This window comes from Leopardus geoffroyi, chromosome D1 (genome assembly GCF_018350155.1).
Source record: "Leopardus geoffroyi isolate Oge1 chromosome D1, O.geoffroyi_Oge1_pat1.0, whole genome shotgun sequence".
NCBI classification, from domain to species: Eukaryota; Metazoa; Chordata; class Mammalia; order Carnivora; family Felidae; genus Leopardus; species Leopardus geoffroyi.
The window spans coordinates 48574759-48592674 of NC_059329.1; the positions used below are offsets into that span (position 1 = coordinate 48574759).

General features: G+C 36.1%; 1 protein-coding gene across 29 annotated transcripts in view; it reads left to right on the top strand.

Moving 5' to 3' along the window:
* DLG2 (discs large MAGUK scaffold protein 2) overlaps positions 1–17916 on the top strand; it is a 2060218-nt gene that overhangs the window by 1573563 nt on the left and 468739 nt on the right. For all 29 annotated transcript variants that reach the window (XM_045483773.1, XM_045483776.1, XM_045483777.1 and 26 more), the window contains 2 exons: positions 9096–9240; positions 11495–11633. In XM_045483773.1, coding sequence (XP_045339729.1) covers positions 9096–9240; positions 11495–11633 — 284 coding nt within the window. The remainder of the gene's footprint in view (positions 1–9095; positions 9241–11494; positions 11634–17916) is intronic.

A 17916-nucleotide genomic window follows, 5' to 3' on the forward strand; every position in this document is an offset into this window, starting at 1 on the left:
ATACATTTCTCTGTGCATTTCTCATGTTATTCATAGCTCTGTCCCTTGGAGACAGAAAGGTAAAGACGAATTCCTCTTCTGCATTTGTTTGAAAAGTTAGGTCTTGCCACTTCTCCCTCACTCAGTCTTTTAAGATGCTTTACACAGTTTCTCTCACTTTGCACTAAATTTTACCACATATCCATTTATCTTCAATAAATAGATTACCCTTTTAACAAAACTTTTAATTCCTCAGAATGTTATCGCCCCACTTTGAAAACCACAGACAATATTGTAGCATCTGACCTTTGTTTTTTAATTATTTTTTTAATGTTCATTTATTTTTGTGAGAGAGACAGAGTGTAATTGGGGGAGGGGCAGAAAGAGGGAGACACAGAACCAGAAGGAGGCTTCAGGCTCTGAGCTATCAGCCCAGAGCTTGACATGGGGTTTGAACCCAGGAATCGCAAGATCATGACCTGAGCCAAAGTTGGTCTCCTGAGCCACGCAGGTGTCCCTGTCACGTCTGACCTTTACATTTATTCTACTATAAAGAAAAAATTACCCTGCTTATCACCTTTGCAATAAGACTTTTAGTGTTTCAAGTAAGATGACTTTTTATTTTTTGAGTGCAAGTGAGGAAGAGGCAGAGAGAAGAGAGGGAGAAAGAGAAGTGGGGCTCACCCAAAGTGGGGCTTGAGCTCACCTGAAGGGGAGCCCAAACTCACAAACTGTGAGATCATGACCTGAGCCAAAGCCACATGCTTAACTGACTGAGCCACCCAAGCACCCAAGTACCCAAGTAAAATGACTTTTTTTAATGTCAGGCCTCTGATGGGACCTTTCATGTCAGGCCTTTCATGGGACACCCGGAATGGTGTATGTTCCCTTTATCAAAATAATATATTTTTTAAATTCCCTTGCTGCTTGGCCCTTATTATCATTCACTAGATTTTGTTTTTTATTTTGTTAAATGACAATGACATCTGATTTTTACAGATTGTACCTGTAGTTTAGTGTTGTAATTGTAGACTAAATAGATTAGCTGTTGGCCTTGATTTCTTGGAACGGATGGTCAGAGATTAACAGTATTGATAATTTTTAAATTCATTCACATATTTATGCACACTGGTTTTTATTAAGCTCTATCAATATGATGCATAGGGCCACATTTATTACAGAAACGTGATCATCTTCATTGTTTTTCTACACGATACCAGAAACTTCGAATCCAGGGTCATCTGACTCTTCTTTACAGTTATAACATGAGCTGTTAATTGTCAAAACCCTCATCACACAGTGACTGAAACTTTATATATAGTCTTAGTCACTTGTTTCCATAACCTTTGCTTGACATACAAAGAAAAAAAAGTTGTCAGTCAGAGAACTTTTACTTTATTTGCAGAGAATAAGTCTTTTCCTTAAAGGGAAGCTGTAGACAAGGTGAAAGTAACAGAGGCACTGAAGTCAAGTGGAAAGACAGTGGACTCAGAGACAGGATAATTGAATTCAAGTCCCAGTCAGCTAGAATTAACTGACCCAATTGACCTTGGACAAGTCACGTACATCTTTGCTCTTCTGTTTTGGCCTCTATACCATGGCAGCAGTGCCTTGGATCAGTGTTTCCTAATGTCTTTTAAATATTGATCTCATTACCGTGTCCCACAAAAAGGATCAGTGGTCACATAAGTTTGGGGAATTCTACAACCTGTATCTCACCTCTCTTACATATTCTCAATGAACTTAAGTACATTGAAAGGTTGGTGAAGTCCTATAGTCAAGGAACTAACTTCACTTGAACACTATAATTTTCCAACCTATTTTATTAGGGAACCCTTTTCTTAAAATGAAGTTCATGGAACACTTAGAACTAGTAGTGTTCAATAGAGTACACTCTGGATGTGCTGTGTGTGAGCACATCTTATTCTTATTTCAAAATTAATATCCTATGTAAGGACATTGAGTGAATTTAGAGAATGTGAGTGGAAACAATACAATTTTCTGAACGATTTACATTATTCTTTTTGGTGATTCACAAAATCACCTAGTTTCACCCAAATATTAATAAGAAAATCATCTTGAAGACAATGCAAATATGTAGAATTTTTATTTATTTATTTTTTTAGAGAGAGAGATCACTAATGGAGATGGGCAAAGAGAGAGAGAGAGAGAAAGAAAGAGAGAGAGAGAGAGAGAGAGAGAGAGAGAGAGAATCCCAAGCAGGGTCCATGCTCAGCTCAGAGTCTGAGGTAGGGCTTAATCCCATGATCCTAGGATCATTACCTGAGCAGAACTCAAGATTTGGGCGCTCACTCAATGAACTGAGCCACCCAGATGCCGCAATATGTAGAAATTTCTGAATAATGAACAGGATTTTAAAACACTTTCATTTGTAAGATGAACCTTAGATAAGAACAAAGACCTGTAACAGTCTCTCCATGTGGCTCTTTCCTGCCACCAGCACACAAAAGAGCCTTTCACCTGCAGCACCCACACAGCCCTCCCTCTAACACCTAAGAGATGGATAGGGCAGTCATTTCTGTTATTCTTATTTTCCAGAAGAGAAATTTGGAGCTCAGAAATGAGAAAGGGATTCCCAATATGACATAACTAATAAATTGGGAAATCAGATTCAGACCTAGATTTCAATGTCCCAAAGCCACATTCCTTCCAAAAGTTTAGTCAGCCCTTCTGGTTTTTAATCTTGCTTTCATATTTGAATCTCATGCTAAGATCACTATGGAGGCCCAGGCCTCAGTCAACCCTGCATAATCAAATCAGAATCTCCGAGGTAGGCGCTGTACTTCATTTTTTTTTTTTTTTTTAAGTTTTCCCAGTGATTCCAGGGTGTAGCCAGGTTAAGAACCACAGTCCTTCCTTGATCCTCTTCACATTCTAGCCTGCTCTGCTGCTGTTCCAGTGCTTCTCCCGAGGGTGACTTTGGTGGTGACACTCATTCTGTCAAGCTGGTAGGTACAGCATCATTTAGAATTTTCCAACAATGGACTAAAAGGCAGTTAGAAATAGTTCACACTTCAAATTTTGTCCTCTGCAGTTAGGGTACTTTCTGAAACACCAGGAGAAACAATCTGGAGAATTATTTCTTGGACTGTGTTCTAACTTTTCTCAAATGTAATAAAGTAACAATTCACTGCAAATGTAGTGACCTATTTTACTTAAGTATTAAAGCCATTATATTATTTTTTATTTATTTTGCTTATATTTGGTTTAATAACTATTTATAGAATTTTCTCTCTAGGTAACATATATTGGTACCTACTACAGAGCAATAGTTTTAAAATTATTTTAATAGCACATTCCAGCAGTAAAACACAAAAAGTTGCCTCTAATATATGTATATTTCTCTACTTGAAATTGCACACATATATCACACTGCTAATACATGATGCACATTTTAAAATGTACATAAATATAGAAAGATGAAAATCAGTGTGATAAATATTAATAGAAGTTCAGATACTTCTTCATGTATCCAGTGGGTTGCCTTGGGGTTCATATCATACTGTTCATTTTGGTGATTACTGCTGTAGAGGAAGCTGGAGTCAGTCAAAACATCATTGTTCCTTGTTCTGTCTATATACGGAATAAAAAGTTAAGAAATGCATCAACAATTATGTGGGAGGAAGAAATTAACACTGCTGGAGCTTGTGTCCCTTATAATGTGATGTGACCCAGTGTTCACATTCTGTACCGGCTTTCATCCTTATGTCTCATACCTGCCACCGAGTGAGTGTCCCATAAGTATGTGCTGTTTGTTGAATGACCTTCTTTTCTTACCCTTTCCTCTCTGACTCAACACAAATGTAAAATAGAAACTTGGGGTGCCTGGGGTCAGTTAAGTGTCTGACTCTTGTTCTCAGCTCGGGTCTTAACCTCAGGGTTGTCGGTGCAGGTCCTGACTTGGGACTTGCTCTATGCTGGGCATAGAGCCTACTTCAAAAATAAATAAATAAAACTCAATATGAATGCTTCATTCTTCCTATAAAATAGGCAATTGTGATAGCTCTTCCTTTCGAATACCACATTGTTATTTTTAACTTAGCTAATTGTTTCAATATTTATTAAGTGCCCATTATTTATAGTGCATCAGTTGGGGAGTACAAAGACTAAAACACTCTAATTAGAGAGATGGGGGATAAGCAAAATCTGTGAAGGAGAGTGGGAGATACAGGCTTCCATTATGGAGTGAATAAGTTAGGGGAATAAAAGGTATACCATAGAGAATATAGTCAATGATACTGTAATTGTGTTGCAGTAAGTGTGTTGCATGGTGACAGATGGTAGCTACACTTGTGGTGAGCAAAGCATAGTGTAGAAACCTGTTGAATCACTATGTTGTACACCTGAAACTGCTGTCACATTGTGTAACAAATAATAATAAGAAGAAGAACAAGCTAATCATTGCCCTTGAGAAGATTAGTCTTAAGCAGGGAAGAGGCATTGCAAAAGTAAGTGTTGTAGAAGGTAGGGGGTGATGATTTTCACACAAGGAGCCCTGAACACGAAGAAACTATTTTCAGCAGCAGGGTTAGCAAAAGCACTGTGTATGATTGTGATGTTTGATGATTGTATACTGCTTTATTTTACACAGTGTATTTTCCCAATCATAGTATCCCTTCTTTCTCCAAAATGCAAGTAAATCAACAAATGAGTTAGTATTATCCCCATTTTGCATATAAGAAAATGAAGGCTCAATAAATATGTTAACTGACCAAAATTCATGCATCTAGGGATTAAAACTAGATGTTATGCTACATTTAAAATTCACTCTCATTATGCCAAATTACCTTCATTTCTAAAAACCTCTAGGTTTAAAATATGGCTATTCTTAAATTAAGTCATTTCAATTCACTGGGCATGAGAAACCAACTTCCTTCTTTTCTATTCCAATTTGTTTTAACACTCATGAGATCTTGTTATGTGTGCTTCATAATGAAACCACTGTACTTTGTTTCTGTTCTTATTTGAAGCTTTTTTTGTTGTTCACTGAAAATATAGAGTTAATTTGGGGCGCCTGGGTGGCTCAGTAGGTTAAGAGTTCGACCTCAGCTCAGAGCATGATCTCGTGGTTAATGAGTTTGAGCCCCACATCAGGCTCTGTGCCGGCAGCTTGGAGCCTGGAGCCTTCTCTCTCTCTGCCCCTCCCCTACTCACACTCTGTCTATTTCTCAAAAATAAAATAAAAACATAAATAAATAAATAAATAAATAAAGTATAGAGTTAATTTGATTCGAACCAAAACTAATGCATGATCTTACTGAAAAGATGAAAAAATAACAAAATATTTTCCAAAGATAGCTATTATTGTTTCCTGTTTATTCATAGTACTATTTTTAAAATAAATTTTATTATAGCAGTGAATTACAATGTACTACAGAGATTTTAGTCTTTATGCATATTTATTTTCATATTGTTGACATTAGCACATTAGTCTCCTTTTTAAATTTAGTTTTTATCTTTTTAATTTTATTAAGTTGTTTTTATTTTAATTCCAGTACAGTTAACATACAGCATTGGTTTCAGATGTACAATATTGTGATTCAACAATTCAATCCATTACTCATTGCTCCTTGCAATGTCTCTCTTATCTAATGACCAGCAATTTTGTCCCCTTTTTCAAAAGTGAACTTTGGAGTTTGTGATTTTTTTTTTTACAGTGTTTCTAGAGTTCCAACATTTCCTTGTACTTTGTTTATGATAATGTGTGGATCCACCTCCTACTTCCTCCTAGGAACACCATGCTGGTATTCCTGAATAAATATGGAAAAGTCAGCATCTCACCGTCTGTACATTGCCCATTCCTCTTTGTGACCCCTCTCCTGCCCCACACCTCCTACCTTTGTACCATCACATACCTATGTTTGATTCCTGCAACACTGGCCATGCTCTCTTGCAAGTTTTTTGTCACCTCTTTCTTTAGCTAGTTTGCCCTCCTTTTTCTCTGCATCGTGGTCATATTGAGTCCTCCCTTTTATTTTAGAGGAAGTGAGTCCTCTCACCTCCAGCCTCTCTGCTTGGTCTCAGTCCTTTTCCTGTTGCATACATACAGCCAGGCTGTACACATGTCCCTTTCTGTCTAGTGTACCCACAGAAACACTGCATTCAAATGCACATATTTTTTTTTTCTGAAATCAGGCCAGTTGTTCAGTGTTCACCATTATAAGCAGATACTTGATGCAAAAGAAAAAAAGAAAAAAGACAATAAAAAACAATGACAGGAGCAACTAGCCAATCAGTATAATGTCCCTTCTCTGAGTACAATCAGCTCCAGCTGTAGGCCCTTTATCTTGAGAGTTCATAGGATAATGCACACACATAATTAACCCAAATAAACCCACTTTCATGAAAAACATTTTGAAGACTTCAGCACAAAAGAGCACTTTTTGGTCCAGATCCTGTACTATTCTGAATTTTTAAAAAGACCGCACAGAGGCCTCATCATCAGTCCCCTAATTAAACTCATCAGTTCACAGATGTTTACAGGAAAATGCTCAGCAAAAATTTCAACCAAGAGTTCCTGTTTCCTGAGAAGAGAGATGTATGATGACAATAGTAATAGTAGTAGAAATAATAGCTAACATTAATAAGCATTTTAATGTTCCTACCATTTTACAAAGGTCAATACATTTAAATAAATAACCCTTTGAGGCAATAGTTATGATCATACCTATTTTATAGATGTCAAAAACTAAGGCTAATAAGGTTAAGTAACTTGTCCAAAGTCACACAGCCGGTAAAAGCCAGGACCAGGACTCAGATCCTGGTCTGCATGACTCAAATGCATATGCTCTTAACCACTGTGTTCTGTTGCCAGGATCATACCACCTGTTCCATGACTAAAATCTGTGTAAATGTTCCAACTCTTTATAGTCACCAAATAGTGAGTCTAAAATCCCACTATTGTAAACCACTATTATCCCCACTTCTCACCTCCACCCTTTGCTCAACTTCTACCTTCTGGCGTAAAGACTACTCTGGTGGTCTAAGAGTCTACATGCAAAGTCATTCTCAGTAAACATGCTTGAAGTTTGAACTGTGTCTTACTAGAATATGAGATTCTAGGTAGCCGGGGACCTTATCTATCTGGGAGAGTAATAGCGATGAATGGTTAAAAGCTTGGCCTCTGGATCCAAACTGCTTGGCTTTTAATCTGCTTCTACCACTATCTACCATGATCTAATTGGTCATTAGATCAATGGCTTTGGCCCAAGTTTCTTAACCTCTTGGATAGATGCTTTTTTAATCTGTAAAATGAAAAGAAATTATAATAGCTACCACACAGGTTGTTGTGAGGTTTGATTGTATTCATATGTGTAAATAATTTGGAATAGTGCCTCATGTTTAATACAGAGTATATAAGTGCTATGATTAGGATTTTCGTTCTTAATATTCATTACTACATCTCTAATGTGTAGAACCATGACTGACATATTATAGGTATGCATTTGACCAATGGATGAAAAAGGCCTAGACAAGTAGAAATACAAAAGGATTTAAGAGAATGTCATTTGTCTAGAAGAGAACTATAGGAACCAGTGAAAAAGCTTATAGCTTAATGGAGAATTCATGGTTAGTATTCATACACATCAATCAAGTTCAGTTCCCTCCAGTCCTGGGGTCCCTGATGGGCTACACCATCAAGAATGTATTGGCATATAGAATTTACAACAACGTGGATAGAACTAGAGGCTAAGTGATATAACCAGTCAGAGAAAGACAAATGTCATATGATTTTACTCATATGCGGAATTTAAGATACAAAACAGATGAAACAAGGGAAGGGAAGTGAAAGGAATATAAAAACAGAGAGGGAGATAAACCAGAAAAGACTCTTAAATATAGAGAACAAACTGAAGGTTGCTGGAGGGGTGTTGGTTGGAGGGATTGGCTAAATGGGGAAGGGGCATTAAGGACAACCCTTGTTGGGATGAGCACTGAGTGTTATATGTAAATGATGAATCACTAAATTCTATTCCCGAAATCGTTATTACACTCCATGTTAACTACCTTGGATTTAAATTTTTTAAAAAAAAGAATTGTCACATTGAATTTATATGACAACATAAGGCAAAAAGAAAACAAATGCAATATTGTAAGGCATTCTATGACTAACATGCTAATTAAGTAGTACAGAGAATATGTAAGGGATCCAATCTAATGTTCTTTGGCATTTTTATTTTAATCTGCATCATTTCAGCAGAAATTAACTAATCTCTTGATTAAAAAATAGTAGCCAAATAAGATATTTAAATACTAGGTATTTAAAATATTTCATAAATATTTTTACACCATTTAAGAGAAGTGCTGCAGAGATTCACTGTAATGAATGTTATGTTAATATAATATTATATAATGTAATGAAACTATATGAATATTACAGTTTGGTCCAACAATTACACTTGTATGATTTATCCTGAATAAATCATCAATGTTGTGCACAAAAATAGAAAAAAAATTTTACTGCAACATTATTTATAGTAGAAAAAGATTAGAAGCAAACTGAACATGTTTTAGTAAGATTGGTTAAAGCATTATGTTACCGCTATACAACACAATGCTGTATAGAAAACAAAGTCATGTTGTGGAAGTACATCTATAATATGGACCAATGGTCAGTCTATATTTAAAAAGCAGGTTCCAAAACAATATGTACAATATGGTCACAATTATTTAAAGAAACATACCCCAAATAAGGAGACTTTGGTTAATTGTTACTTTTTTTTTTTTAGTTCAATAAGTATGTATTACTTTTGTAATTGGAAAAACTATAGCATAAGAAGAGAGACATTTGACTCCTCTTTTCTTTTCTCTATATATAGTATTCTTATTTCCATTATGATACATTCCTTTCTCATAGAAAAAGACAGAAGCAACTTCGTTTTGTTTTTTTTTTTTTTTTGACATCAACAAATGTACCTTATCTGCTTTGGCTAATGCCACTAATCCATCTTTTCTATCAAAGTTTAATGTAGATACTGTCTTATAATGATTGCAATTTAATCTTTAAATAAGGTCATAACTCTACGTATCTTTTTGCCTATTTCTTTTCATCTGCATAGGTTTGACTCTACTATTGAATATTATTTTCCTTTCAGGTGAACAACTACAGTTTAGAAGAAGTGACTCATGAAGAGGCGGTAGCAATATTGAAGAACACATCTGATGTCGTTTATCTAAAAGTTGGCAAACCCACCACCATTTATATGACTGATCCTTATGGTCCACCTGACATTACTCACTGTAAGCACCACACTCACTGTCACCTTTGCCAAGTTTATAAAATTAAAATTCTGCAAAACTTGGCAAATTCCTCTGCTTGCATCTTCACTCTTGTTTAGCTTGTGGAAATAGTTCTGAGGGATGCTGTGTTTTACTCCCTGGGTTGCCTTACAAGGCCTTAACTAGCGTTTTGAAGGTAGGACTCCCTAGTGGGTTAGGAAGCCCACCATTTAAGAAAGGCTTATGGTATATGTGGTGGACAGTGTGATAACAATAGTAACAACACATTTTTAAAGGTTATTTCTCAAGGCCCTAAAGCATGATAGCTCTCAAGCCATAGCATTCCCCCTTCCTAGTTGAAATCTATAAAGTAGCAAAGCAGGAAAGAGAGACTGGCAAAATAGACACGAGATAGCACTGTGCTCCTTCCTGGGGAGAGGATCTTGCACTTGAATGGTGGAATTATGACCCTCTGTCAACATCATCATGGCTCTTACCTTTATCTGAATATATTACATTGGCAGGGAAGCCAGGGAAAACTCTTAGTCACTCTGGCAGTAGAGATGGATTGTGGGTGGGGTTTTCTAGGGCAACAACTCACTATGAGATGCTGTTTTGAATCCTAATAAAGTCCACTGCTACATAAGCCCCAAGTTTTCTTCACTTCTTAATATGTCAGTTAGAACCTTATCTAAGGTGCTGTCTTTGGAGACTAGATTTAGAAGCAATTTATTTTTTTGATGTGAGTCTAAGAAACGGTTTTATCAACATCAGTAAGCTTGCTCATTCTGGAACGTTGAGAAACCAGTCGTGAGATTTGGAAACACAGAATATCTTCAGGACCTGGCATTAATTAGTACTATGGTCTTAGCAACTCATTTAACCTCTCTTAGATTTATATGTTTCTCTTGAGAGAAATTTAAAGGCTGAATAATTTTGTTACCTGCTCATTATGTTAGCTGTTGCTTTTCTTAACGATGATTCGAAAATGACTTACCCCCCAAATATGTCTTTTTCTCAAGCATGCAGTAAACTGAGATCAGCCTTACCTTAGGATATGAAAGAATTTTAACTTTCAAAGGTTTTCAAACTGGATGAATTTAGAAAACTCAGCCTTGAGACTTTGAGCTGCTTCATGAAGGGAATGTAAGGTCAATGTGAAAGAGGTGAAAGCGGTAAAACAAAACTTTGCTATTCAATTTAAAAATATATATATATTGAGTAACTTTAATAGTGTAAGACACCTTGCAATGTAATATGTGGGATACAAAGGAGATGCAATTATGTCCTTCATTGGAAGGATGGCTAATTCAAACATATGAAGAGTAGAAATATTTGGCAATATAAGAGGGATGTACATGCCATATGAATGGTAAAAATAAAGGACTTTGGGTCCTCAAAGGAAGAGGATATCACCTGTCTTTGGAAGGATCATAAAATGCTTTATGCAAAGGGTGGCATTTAAATTGTATCTTAAAGAATGGATTAAATTTCAAAATCAGAAATGTGTTAGGAGACAGAAATTGTGGATTAGTGATAAAAGTACATATGTTGTAAAAACTAGCCTTTGTTTGAGAACTGTAGGATATGTGTAAGTGGGATATTAAAATGGATCAATCTTGTAAGACTGACAAAAGCAAGCATTTATATTTAATACAATAGTGGCAATGGAGAGTACTTAAACATTATCAGAGCTGTGTTTCTAAATGTATAAAATGGATTTCTAGAGAGGAATGGGAGGCAAAAGACCCATCCAGAAGGGGTTTTCAGTCATCCAGAAGGGAAATGAATTACTGTGGAGGAATAGAAAATAAAGGCCAGAGTTCTTGGCTTTTCTGGTATGGGAGCACAGCATATCTGAGAATTAAGGTCTTATGCAAGAACTTCCTCCGAGGAGCCTTCTAGATTTGATGATTGGGTATTAATTATGTGAAAAGAATGCTCTGCAATTAGAAAGCTAACATTTTTATTTCAATAGAAAATTAATCATCCTTATGAAAATGTGTGTTCTGGCTCTCTCCTCCAATTCTTCTCTTCACCTAAAATTATATGAACTGGGTTTATAGAAATGAATGTTATTACATCTTTCCAGTCTTAAAGGTCACCATGGGCTTGTGCATATTAAATGCAAACAAACAGTAACTCCTCCCTCTTGGGAGACAAGAAAATCCTCTGCATGTAGCAAAATTTTCCTATTTTTAGCAGAACTGTAGCATGACACATTGAATCACCCACATAACAGGTTTTTTCTCTTTTATTTTTTTTCACCCCTTAGCTTATTCTCCACCGATGGAAAACCATCTACTTTCTGGCAACAATGGAACTTTAGAATATAAAACTTCCCTGCCGCCCATCTCTCCAGGAAGGTACTCACCGATTCCAAAGCACATGCTTGTTGAAGATGATTACACCAGGTCAGATATGCTTATTGGTTAATTGGGTTTGTGATCATTACCAGAAATAAAACTGCATTTGCCTAACATGTCAGCCATAGCTTTGGGGCTAAGTAAATTTTCTGAGCACTATTCAACCTTATTATAGACTTGTCTCCAGTGGAAATGTGCAAATTCTTGTAAACATTTGACATCGTCCTCCAATAGGAATTAAAATTACTAGTTCTTTGTAAGAATTAGTTATATACACTTATTCATCACTTTGCAATTTATTAACATTCTCACACATGATGTCATTTCAGCTTGACAGCCATTTTGTAAGATAAGTATTGTTACTTGAGAAAAGGTGTTGTTGCAGTTCAAAAAAAAAAAGGAAACTTGGTCTTTTAACTCTAAATTCCATGTTTTTGATGCCACTGGATACTCACATTTCAGTGGAATTGGAAAGAGGGTCAACCTTTCCTTTAGTGCAATAGCCACACATAGAAAAGGAGCAAAGTCACCCGCAAGTCCCTAAAGCATAAGAGCTCTCAGAGCTATCAGCAATGCTGTTAGGCATTGCTAATGCCATGGGATAAAACTAAGTTTAGGCAGCATGCCTCTGAAAAAGTTGGGTGTGACAGTTCACAGAGTAGACCAACTTGGCTGATTTAATTGTCGTCTTTAAGTATTCAATAAATATTAGATAATTAATAGGTCACCAAATGAATAAGTGGGTAAATAGTAATAAATGTACATTTTTTTTATCTTTAAATGTTTTTATTCCAAAGTAATATATGCTCATTGCATTTGGTAAAGTAATGCAAAAATGTTCAAGAAAAAAACTCTCTCCCAAATTCCTGCCACAGCAACCATCTTGAGGTTCCCAATGTAACATCCTGGCCTGAACCTTTCATACCTTCTGCACATTCATAAAAACCTATACAAATTCAGAGTCAGATATAGATGGGGCTTGACATTGTTTTTATAAAGTAAATTCGTATTTTAGAAATTGCTCTGCAACTTGCTTTTCTCACTGAATAATACTTTTACCCAAAATGAGATTACATATAAATATGTACACACTTTTTTTCTGAAAGTATTTGTGTATAAAAATGACAGAGACGGACCCTTTTGGTTTAATATCCTGCCTGTCTAATGAAGCCATTTATCAGCCTTTAAAAAAATAGAGACTTCCTGCTGCTTAACTTTCCTCACCGGTACCCGTGCATGCTTGGATTTTTTCATTCCTTTGCTATTTCTTTTTAAATGATTAAGCATTTTCCATTTATTTTGCAATTTCAGGTTTGCTGAAGTAGCTTGTTACATCTTTAGCCAAGGAATGGAATGTTTAGATGATGCAAATGTGCATCTGTGGTATAAATCAAATATAAACTTCTTCCTATGCTGAAACATCTAATCTCTGTGCTCTTAATTAAAATGAGGGCTGCAGCAAAGATAATCCTCATGGCTCTCTAAAGAATTGTGTAAATATAGGCACCTTTATTCACCAGAGCAATGATCTATTTGCTTTCATTCTATCACTAATATTTGATATGATTTTAATTTGAAAATGTCGTTCTATCTTGCGAGGCCCCATACGGAATTAAAATTGATTAAATCCCCTTCATAACCCAGGCCCTTTGCTAGCTGTTTTACATATGCTACTCATTTAATTCTCCCCAAAACACAGAGAGAAGGTCTTTCACCCTCATTTTATAGATGTAGAAGCTATAGTTTAAAGATGTTAAAGAACTTCCTTATATAGTCACACAGCTTTTAAGTAGAAAAACTGAGTGCCCTGCCAGCTACAAAATCCTGACCAGGAAGAAATATTTTAATTTCCTCCTTATTTTGAAAATGAAAACCAATTTGAATAAAACCGTTCATCATAGAAACATGTAGCTCTAAAGGAACCCAAGAGTTTCGGTAAGTTCTAAAGGCAACTAGATCAGAGTTGAGACCCATATCTACCACTGTTGAACTATGTGACTGCCAGAAAATTATTCAACCACTGAAAGCCTGTATCTTCATCTGTATAATGGGAATAGTAATCAAATTTTTCTCAACAGACTGTGGTAATGATTTAATCACTTAATGCATGCAAAGAACTTATAACAGGGCCTGACACATCATGAATATTAAATGAATATTGTCTATTTACAGTAACTCTACTTGTTACAATTCTTACCCTACCTAACGTGCTGCATGGAATGTTTTTACTGATGGCATCATAGGAATAGAGTCCACCTCTTCCTATAGTGTTATGCCTCGGTATTGTAGTTCTTGTCCCATCTCTTCCTTTATTCCTTGGCAGGACAATCTCACTAATAACTCTGCATAGAATCATCCAAATGACTGGTGCCTGGCAAACTTGTGAAGTAAATTATATCAGTTTACACACACACATGCACATATAACCCTCCTCCACTCTCCCCATTGCTTTGACCTCTCACAAGGGCCTGTGCTAGAGATACTACCATGGATCTCAGAGGTATTTGCTCAAAGGCAAATTCATTGCCTTGTTCATAAATATTTATTGCATACTTCCTACCAGACAGTAGGCACTATACTAGGAATGCAAAATTGAGTAAAAAACAGCATCTCCAAGAAATCTCAAATTGTTACAAAAGTAGAGATAAACCAGTGGATCCCTCAATGCCTATTCCCTGATTATGCAGACCCTCTTTGTGAAAGTGCCCATAAAGCCTAATTTATTATTTTTTATTTAAATTCTGAGATTATGTGCCTTAGTATCAAAATGTCATATTTTTTGTGGTAGTAAATGGCAGATATTACTTTACCATTTCCTTACTTAGAAAACGAAATGTGCACAACCTTGTATCAGTTCTCATTTTTTAAAAGAAAAAGGTCTGTAAAATGTCAAAGTGTGGGAACTACTAACTATAACAAACAAAACTAGAGCATTAGGAAGTGCTTTGGTGCTGCCCTAGCAGAGTTTACTAACACCACAGGCTTTACTTAGTAAAGATTTGTAAATGAATTTGAGGTTTATATGAATGCCCAAGGAAAAGCTGATGGAATCAAAGAAAGTTTTCAAGAGGAGATAAGTTTGAGTTTGAGTTTGAAAAAACTGTGTAGGCCTTGATTGGAAAACCAAGGGATCAGGGAGGGTATCCATGGCAGGGGTTAGTACATGCAGATTCATAGAGGAATGTGAAATAGAATAAAATAAAGCAACTGTTAGAGCTTGAAAAAGAAGACTCAGAAAAGAGTATCGTTCCTACCTTTAAGTTGTCTTTCAATCCCTACCCTTTCTGTTGTACGCAACCTTCTTGTAAAACTTAAAATACATAAGGTAGTAAAAACAAAAAGATCCCTACCATGTACTGTTAACATAAAATCCTTTAATATGTACTATTGCCCTTATTTACATTATATTCTTTTTCTTCATTTTTATAAATAACAAAAATGCTCAAGGAGTTTAAGTCATTGCCTCATTTCATACAGCAAGCAAATAGCAGAATCAGAATTTGAATTTAGGTCTGTCTGTGTTCCAATGCCTCAGCCTCAGACCCCACATCCCATCCTATGCATTCAGTTTCCATGGAGAAATGTTAAAGAAGATTGGGCTTGTGTCAGGAGACTGGTTTCTGGTCCCGTTCCTACCAACTAAACACTTAGATGACTCTGAACATTTAATCTCTGTGAGTCTTGATTTTCTCATCTATAAATTTAGGGGGAAAAGGTACGTTCCTAATGGACTTGTGATAATATGTGTGAAAGTTGTCATTTTTAAAGGACTAGATAAATTTATTATGATCCTAAGGTGTTATGGTAGCTTATATTTGAGGCCTACATTGAATTTTCCTAAAATAGAAATCAATTCCTAGAATTGATCTCTAATGATGGGACTTAAGCTAATAGGGAAACATTTCTTTGAAGTTTTTGATTACAAATGTGTGATTATTATCATCATCAATAATAGTCATCAAATTGTCAGCTTTTTATTCAATATGCTTGCGATATCTTTATCGTAAGAAACATTTCTGTTTTCCTGAATCATATTTACATTTGGGGGGGGGCAGAGTTGGATATAGTTAAGAACTTTTTAAAGGATTTTTGAATAGAAAAATGCTTACTATCTTAGCTAGATTTTTCAAAATTATTTCTTACTATTTATGGAAACACGAGTAAACTGGGAAATTTTGTTTTTCTGTTGATTTAGAGAAAGCACAAACAAAAAGGCCCTGGATAAAATTTTCTTAGTAGAAAGTCTGTTGAGTCTTCTATAAATCAGTATTAATTGTGATGTAGATGTCTGGTCATAGATTTTTGGTAAACCTAATTTGGAAAGCTATCACTGTGATGCTGAGATGTATTTTTGGCTCAGAGAATTATAGGCTCTCAGACTTGGAAGGGCCATCAATGAATCTAAAGTCTAAACTTCCTCCTTCTGATGGGTAAGGAACACAAGCCCAGAATGATTGGTTGGCTGTCCCTATGTCCATAACTGTGAGTATTAGAATCAGATATAGAACCTGTGTCTTCAAATGCTGAAACTAGTGCTTACTCTTTTTCCCTAAGCTGGTGTTCACTTTCGTTGTTGTTGTTGTTTCTGAATGGGGTAAGAAGGTAACAATTACGAAAACTACAAACAATCAATGATCACCTGTGAGCAATGTCCACTTTGTTCATTACTTGCAACCAAGGATTCTGCCTCTACTGGGCCAAGTGTTAACCTGGTTACCCAGAAGAGGTGCAAAGCACAGACCTTTACCATCTGGCTGGATATTATTAGGATACACAAGCAAATCATTGGTACTAAAATAAAACCAAAAAACTTTGAAATGCAGCGTATAACTGCTCTTTCAAGAAGTGGTGACTTAATTTACCAAGTTATGAATGTGATAAATTTCATTATGAAAGCCATGGATCTAAATTATAGCTATGAGCAATATATTTCCCAGTGATAGAAACCAACTTCACCTAGCCTTGATGTTAGTATACCCAGGTGTCTTTCTGATTGGCTCTCCATAATGTTGCCTCACATAATTTGATTGCTCAAAAAAACATAAACTAAATGAAATCTCAAGAAAGATTTCTTGTCTCCAGAAACTTTCAAGAATGAATCCAGTTTTGATATTCACCAGTTTGACTTTTTTATTGGCTAAATACCTATGAGCCCATCAGGCTAGAGTCTGTCTCTACTCTTTCTCCCCAAATTATAGAACAATAGCTTATGGAATATGGTACCTAAAATGTAGTCCAGTTGTCCTTCTCATGCATTCATTCATTTGTTCATTCATTCATTCATTCATCATTGAATAATCAGCTTCTACCATGTGTCAAACATGGTTATCAGCAACAAAGTTTCAGTGATGAGCAAACAAGACAAGTCTCTTGTCCCCGTGGAATGTACATTCTAGGGCATCAAATAAGAGACAAATAGATAAATGAGTTAAGTTCAGTTATTGGTAAGTACTTTAAAGAAAAACTAGAATAATGTGATAGACAGGGTTTGGGGAAGGGAACAGTATTAAGTGGGGTAACCAGGGGATGCCTCTCTGAGGAGACAGGATGAGGTGAGACCTGAATAAAAGGAGAAAGTGGTGATCTAAAGATTAAACAAAGTACGTTCCAGGAAAAGGGAATGTCAAGGCCAGTCACTGAGGCAGAAATATGTTTAGCATGTTCCAGGAATGTAAGGAAGTCCAGGTTGGCTGTAAAGAAATGAGCTAATGGGAACATGGCCAAAAATTAGGTTGGAGAAGGAGTCAGGAGCCAAATGACATAGGACTCTGTAGGTAATGATAAAGAAGCATAGGTCTGATTTTGAGTGCATTCAGAATCCATTAAAGAATACTAACCAGGAGAATGAAATTATCTGATTTATATTAGAAGAAAACCTCTCTGCTGGGTCGAGAAGTAGAAGTGCCATTGAAGAAATGAGGGGAGAGGTTATGGCAGCTGGGATTAAGGAAAGAGGAAGCAGTGAAGAGGAACCCCCCCCCAAGCTCTGTTTCAGAGCTAGATTCAATAGCCAGTGTTCTGCATGAGGAGCAGGTCTGCTTTAGCCAGGCTAATTTACTACTGACCATTTCTACAGTGTTTATCACCTATAGAGTAATTGTTCAGGAGCAGACTAAGTGTTTGCCACTGTCATTGATTCTTTTTTTTCGCTTGCTGTTTACCTTTGTAGATCAGAAATGGATAGAGACTAAACTACTGTTTCTCAAATCCACATGCCCTTAGGCTTTGAAATAGGAACTTGTTCTCCTCAGGATCTGGGGTAGGTTTTATTTTAGTACCAATGATTTGCTTGTGTATCCTAATAATATCCAGCCAGATGGTAAAGGTCTGT